At 35.0% G+C, this 6820-nt stretch overlaps 1 protein-coding gene and 1 non-coding gene across 2 annotated transcripts; one reads left to right on the top strand and one right to left on the bottom strand.

The window, feature by feature from the left end:
- Positions 1–2315: 2315 nt before the first annotated feature.
- LOC107832819 (GDSL esterase/lipase At1g28610) lies at positions 2316–6137 on the bottom strand. Its single transcript, XM_016660711.2, has 5 exons — positions 5817–6137; positions 5507–5719; positions 3882–4030; positions 2857–3133; positions 2316–2663 (listed from the first exon to the last, which is right to left on the bottom strand). The coding sequence occupies exons 1-5, from the start codon at positions 6085–6087 to the stop codon at positions 2407–2409; spliced, it is 1167 nt and encodes a 388-aa protein (XP_016516197.1). The 5' UTR covers positions 6088–6137; the 3' UTR covers positions 2316–2406.
- On the top strand, positions 5015–5116 carry LOC142179733 (U6 spliceosomal RNA). The gene has a single exon (XR_012708272.1). It is a non-coding gene; the product is annotated as a U6 spliceosomal RNA (small nuclear RNA).
- Positions 6138–6820: the final 683 nt, after the last annotated feature.

Raw genomic sequence — 6820 nt, 5'->3', positions numbered from 1 at the left:
CTCAAGCTAAGGTTAGACCAAACACTTACTTCGAACATCTACGGCCAACTTAAGCCTCAAACACCGTTTTTCCTTTAGAATTCGCCTCCAAACAACTCGTATCTAGTCCAAATTGATTTAACAATATCAATAAATGCTAAAGAATTCACACCCAATGCTTAATTATAGGTTTTCTATTATTTTCCCCAAAAGTCAAAAATTGACCCCGGACCCACTTGGTCAAAACTCAAGGTTCGGACCAACACCCGATCACCCATTTACTTACGAGCACAAATATACAATTAGTTTCGAAAAATGACCCCAAAATAAGGTCTAAATCCCAATTAATCAAAAAGCCCTAAGTCTACCCAAATTCCTAATTTCTACCATAAAAACCCTAGATTTTAGGATAAAAATTGATAAAATGCAATGAAAAATCGAAAGAAAAAGGTTTAGAATCATTTACTAATATTATGGGGAAGAAATTGTTCTTTGAAAATCGCCTCAATGCTCCCAAATTTCGAAAATATGAAGTAAAATGGGTTCTGCCCGTTTTTCTACTAATTTAAATCACTGGGCAGTCCTTCATCGCGTTCGCGATGGGTCTGTTGCGTTCGCGATGGGTCAGGCCCAATTGACCATCGCATTCGCGATAACAAGCTCGCGTTCGCGGAGCTTCATCCCCCAGAGCCTTCGCGTTCGTGGTTGGGTGGCCGCGTTCGCGTAGAGTATAATCCCTCTCCTTGCCCATGCCGAAAGGCCTTCGCGTTCGCGAAGGAAAGAACCCCCCAAAGCTTTGCATTCGCGTAGATGGAAAATTCCTTTTGCCTGACTTACCCTTCGCGTTCGCGAGAGTTCTTCCGCGAACGAAGAACAACACTCCAGAACACCAGAAATTGAAATCTGCAACTTTTTCCTAAGTTTAAAACCTTTCGAAACTCACCCGAGCCCTCGGGGCTCCAAACCAAACATGCATACTAACTCAAAAACATCATATGAACTTACTCGTGTGATCAAATCGCCAAAATAACATCAACAACTATGAATTTAGCATCAAAATCATGAAATCACTTAAGAACCTCAAATTTTCCAACTTTCTCAAATACGGTTCGATTCACGTCATTTCAAGTCCGTTTCTTACCAAATTTCACAGACTCAACTTAAATCACATATAAAATATGTATCGGGCTCCGGAACCAGAATACGGGCTCGATACCATCAAATTTTAAACACGTTTTATTTCCAAAAACTCATAATATTCCAGAAAATAATTTTCTTTAAAAATTCATTTCTCGGGCTTGGGACATCGGAATTCGATTCCGGGCATACGTCCAAGTCCCATATTTTCCTACAGACCCTCCGGGACCATCAAATCACGGGTCCGGGTCCGGGTCCGTTTACCCAAAATGTTAACCGAAGTCTACTTAAACTCATTTTAAAGGCAAAATTCATTATTTTTCACAGATTTTCACATAATGGCTTTCCAGCTACGCGCCCGGACTGCGCATGCAAATTGTGATGAGACAGAAAGAGGTTTTTAAAGCCTCGAAACACCGAATTTTTAAAGTCTCAAAAAAAACCTTCAAATTTCTAACTTTCACCAAACGACTCCAAAATGGCCTACAGACCTCTATATCCACATCCGGACATGCTCCCAATACCAGAATCACCATACAGAGCTATTCTCAGTCTCAGAATCCCAACAGATATTGATAACATTAAAATACACTTCAAACAAAATTTATGAAATTCTTCCAAAATGCTAACTTCCATAATAGGCGCTGAAACACTCTGGGTCATCCAAAACCCAATCCGGGCATACGCCCAAGTTCAAAATCTCATACGAACCTATTGGAACCTTCAAATCCCGATTCTGAGGTCGTTTACTCAAAAATCATACCTTAGTCAATTCTTTCAACTTAAAGTCTCTGAAATGAGAATTTTCTTTCCATATCAACTCCAAACTTCCCGAAATTCAATTCCAACCACGCGTGCAAGTCATAATGCCTCATGGCCTCAAATCGTCGAACGACGCACTTGAGCTCAAAACGACAGGTCGGATCGTTACATTAGTTCTATAGAGTTTATACAGCAAGGAGTCATGTAATAACTCAGATTCCTTATTATTTCTAGCTACATTTTTTGCTAATCGATATCGAGGTTTGTATCATTTCTGTGTTATTATCTTAATGAGCTAATTTAAATATTGTTATGGGTGAATTTGGGCACATTAGGGGTGTATGGGACGGTTTTGGATGATCTAGGGTTGATTTAAGTGATTTGGGAGTTAAACGAAAGGACTGAATGATGAAACATCAAGTTAGACGCAACGCGAATTACAGCTCAAAAATAATTCATAATTATAGTATATTATTAAATGTCAATACAAGCTAGTGTAGACAAATTAATGGTTTATACTTGTCATGCTTAAGAGTCAAACTGGTTTACATTTGGATTAAAAGTACATATTTTAGCGAGGGGAGGAAAAGTGAAAGTGCCTTCTAAAAGACCTCTGGCTATCCATTTATATGCAGCTTCTGTAAAATGCATTCCATCCCAACTAGCATACTGTGAAGTGTCACTGCAAATATTTCTTGCTGGTGGATCCCCACATACTGCAGAAAATTTAAAATTGTATGGCCCTCCTGCTCCACAGCATGCATCCAAAGCTCCTTTTCTAAACCCTGTAGTATATTTCGTAATTAATCATAAGATTTTCACGTCCTTATCAATAGTATATATTATAAGGCCAAGAACATGACGTAATTTTATGACCAATCACTCATTGATTTTTCATAAAAATACAATTATATTTTCCATCTATTGGTCAGTGGAAAACTGTCAATTATACATTTCGTAATAAAGAAAGAAAATTACCATGGCTCGTTGGAGACACATAAAATTGCATGGCTGCATTGTAGTAGTCAGCATAGATGATTGTAACAGAAGGATGAAGTTCTCTAAGAAGATGAAGTTCCTTTTGAAGAAGCTCATTGTAATGCTGGGAGAAGTGGTTTAGCCAATTGATACAGCCAGTTTTAGGATCATAGTGTTCCTTATTTGAGTGAGTAAATTTTGTTAGATAAGCTGTTGAACATCCAATTGGCAAATCCCCTGGAACTACCAGTGTGCTTGCTCCTAACTCGATTAGTTCCTGCACCATGAATGACTTAATTAATAGTAGTGATTTTCTTAGAATTATGTTTTATTATTTCGAAGCAATGTTTGCCTCATAGTTATGCCGTGGTGTTTGTATACATGTTGCTATGAGACGTATAAGAATTGACAAAAACAAATTGTCAAGTGACTCGAACGAATCGAAATTCGCTCCGCATAAAACCCATTTAAGGGGAAACACCGTCTATCATTAGAGACAGATGTAAGATTTCTAAAACATGGGTGTACCATTAAAAAATGAAGAAAAACAAGTAGTAAGTAAAATCGATCCATTTTTCTTTGGGTAAATAATTAATTCAAGTATTCAACCAAATGCACCATTCACATAAATACCTACTACGTGACTTAAGGTATATCATGATGAAAATTCATATGTGAATGCTTATAAATTGAGTTGTGTTATTGAGTTGACAAGACAAATTGTTAGATATGAACATTTATTGTAAGAAACTTTGTGACAAGTGAATAGCTGGAGTTATGCTAGTGTAGTTAATATGAGAAAACCCTACCAAAATTTCCAATAATTGATTAGGCTCGCTATAACGTTAGTTGTACCATCCAATGCACCAGTAATAATCCGATCATAGGTACTGGTAAACCACATGCTAAGTAATATGAAGGATTTCTTTACAAAAAAAAGTTCCAATTTCTGCAAAATATATCGGGCAAGAATGATAATAGTACTATATCCCACTCGTAGTCTTTTTGGTATTGTTCTTAATTACCTGTATAGCTGAGCTAATAGTGTTGATGACTGCTGGAACATATGATTCAACCTCTTCCTTAGTGCTATTTCCAAGAAAACCATAGTTGAAATCATTGCCTCCAATTTCTCCCACCAATATCAATGACTTCTGTAGAAATTCCTTGCATTCTATGTGCGATAAAAAGAATTATTGGTAATTGACAACTGTTGATTAAAACTTATACTAACACATTATAAGTGTCTTTAATATTTATTTATGCCTTCTTAGCTCGTGATCTTTTTTCTATTCTTTACAAATAGCAAATCGTTAATTCTTCTTTCCAAGTATAGCATAAATTCAGATATTAATTAATTTTATACTACTTTTACCTCAGTAAATGACATTATTACCTTTTTGGTTCATCCAAATTAATTGATCCTCTTTCCTCACATGGAAGTTTTTACTCTCACAATTCAAACTTGAACTATAATTTAGTATGTGTACTATATACACTTAAAATTTAACAATACAAGTAAATCAAATTTAACCGCATATTTTTACCCTACCCACCACCCTATCATGAATTCATGACCTTGACCACTAAGGTATTAGAGGATCAACAACAATAAAGATATCTTCAAACGTAGATATATTTACGTACAAGTTAAATTTATGAGTAGTTAAGCTAAAAATGTGTTGTTTGACAATGATCCGTGCGCTAATCCTGATTGATGGCCATTACATTCATTATCTACTACAGCAGGTATCCACCTAATGTTTAACCAATATTTGTGCATTTTCCTTTTTTTTTTCTTTAGTGTTTAAGTGATATCATAGTAGTACTTTGTTAACGTGCATTCATTGCCATCTAATTTCTACTTTCTCAACAAACTGAATAGGATACTATCACTCGTCGTCATCTGTAACAAGTTCTCAACATATCGGGCTATTCTTGTAAATGTGCATATTGTAGTTTTTAGGGAATATAAGAGAGGAAAAATGATATTGTACAATCGCTCTCAAAATAATAGCTGAAAAATATTATATATATATACGCATGCGCGTGTGTTTGTTATATGCAAAAGATATATAAATTTTATATATTTTTTCGGCTACAAGATAGTGAATAATTTTGGTTGCGGGTTAAAAGTGATCTTTGCCCCATAAGAGACGTCACTTCGGGGACATCCGGTAGAATTGAAATGACACAGAGAAAATTAGCATAGCTCATGCGCAAGAATAAAAGGAAAAAAAGAAAAAAAAAAGGAATATAAGATAGAGAACTTCGACCTCTTTTATACTCATAGTCGTTGACCCGTTGCAAGCTGATGAAAGAAAAACTCAAAAGAAGTAACATCTCCAATCATTCCTAAATAATAATTATTTCATGCCATGAACGACCTTGATATGATTAGGATAACATTTTTTTAATATTGGATAGTACTTTCAATGTGGTATTTTGCAAAATCATACGTACTGTGCAGGAGCCTATGACTCCATGAATTATGCCAATTAAGAAATAAAGGAAATGTGATTAGGAATTTGTCTATTTTGTCCGCAATTAATTCTTTGAAATCAAAAGTATTGTAATTTGTAGGAACCTAACTATGAAATTTTCTTGTAGATTAATAAAGCAGGAAAGTGGAAAATAATAGTAATACTACCTGAAGGGAATTTACAAAGGGAAGAGAGCATTTCTTTGAACCAACTCAGTTGAGTCCCCAAAGACACATTGTTATCGGGCCTTACTCCCTTCTCGAACAAGTAGGCATAATCAAGTGCAGTTGCTCCTCCCACTGCAAAATTCACACCTTGCTTGAAATTTTCATCTTTTCCTCCCAAATATGGTGGCACTAATGGGAGTCCCAAACTCTCAGCTACAAATTAATCAATCAAGAAATATAAACAATATAATTTAAAAGAATATATATTTATGTGAAATTTTGGTGTATAAGTTTGAAATATTGTACGTACCAATAAAATCTATAACAAGACGGCCATCGGAAAACCGACCGGTGGGATGATGAAAGAAGGTTTCACCATAAGGTCGCACGGCGAAATGGGGAAGATGAGTTTTGTATTGAGAGAGATGAAGTTTATTTCCAGTGTCAGCAAGCGAATCACCAAAACTAATAATGGAGTTGAAGCATCCCTTAGTGGCTTGAAAAAAGTTCAATAATAAAATGATGAAGGCAATTGCAGTGCTCCAAGAATATAATTTTAAAGATGAATAAGAAGAAGCCATGACAAAAACCAACGAACGGCTTTTACCCTCGGAGAAAAAGGCACGTAGATTCTTAAATTATAACGCTTAAATTAGTGCCAACTAGGCTATTAACAATGTGACCAATCACGTTATGCCAACTAGGCTACTAATAATTAATACTCCATATGAGACCAACTATAAGTCGTCCTTGTTAAGTAAGGAGTAACGCAATAAATAAGATTTTTTTAAATATATAACAAACTTATAGGATCTTTAATGATTTCTTTTTGTTCGCTGATGTACTACTTTTTTGTAAATTTGGTAACATCTCTTTTTCTTTCTAAATCTTTTGTAAGACCTCGACAGTTTTTCCAAATTCTGTTTGATTTATATTACAGTCTTATAGGTTTAATATACTCTTTCAAATTTTCACGTGAAATAATGGCGGATAATTTTACTCGCTATATGATATTCACAATTCTTTACTCAATAATCTCTATTTTGGTTTCTAATAGAAGTTCTTCGACACTAGTCACTATCAAGAAGGTTGTAACAAATTAATGATACTCTTTTCCATTTAGATGTCTTACTTTCTTTTAGTCTGTTTTAAAAGGTATTTCAGTTTTTATAGTATTAAACTAATAAGACACCTTAAATGAGATGGAGGAATTACTATTTTGCTAAAAAGTCAACAAGTTTGCCATTGCTTTGAAGCATATAGTTGCTTATATTGGGGATACCCAACGAATAAGCTTCTATCTCTTTCGTGTTC

This window comes from Nicotiana tabacum, chromosome 3 (assembly GCF_000715075.1).
Source record: "Nicotiana tabacum cultivar K326 chromosome 3, ASM71507v2, whole genome shotgun sequence".
NCBI classification, from domain to species: Eukaryota; Viridiplantae; Streptophyta; class Magnoliopsida; order Solanales; family Solanaceae; genus Nicotiana; species Nicotiana tabacum.
This window is presented reverse-complemented; position numbering and strand designations above follow the sequence as displayed.

What these genes read in the sequence shown, in the direction of transcription:
- LOC107832819 (XM_016660711.2), bottom strand. Translation starts at nt 6,087, where the DNA reads ATGGCTTCTTCTTATTCATCTTTAAAATTATATTCTTGGAGCACTGCA. An exon ending in CCTTTGTAAATTCCCTTCAG is followed by an intron (nt 4,031 to 5,506) that starts GTAGTATTACTA and finishes TATCGCACATAG; the next exon opens with AATGCAAGGAATTTCTACAG. An exon ending in TGTGTCTCCAACGAGCCATG is followed by an intron (nt 2,664 to 2,856) that starts GTAATTTTCTTT and finishes AATATACTACAG; the next exon opens with GGTTTAGAAAAGGAGCTTTG.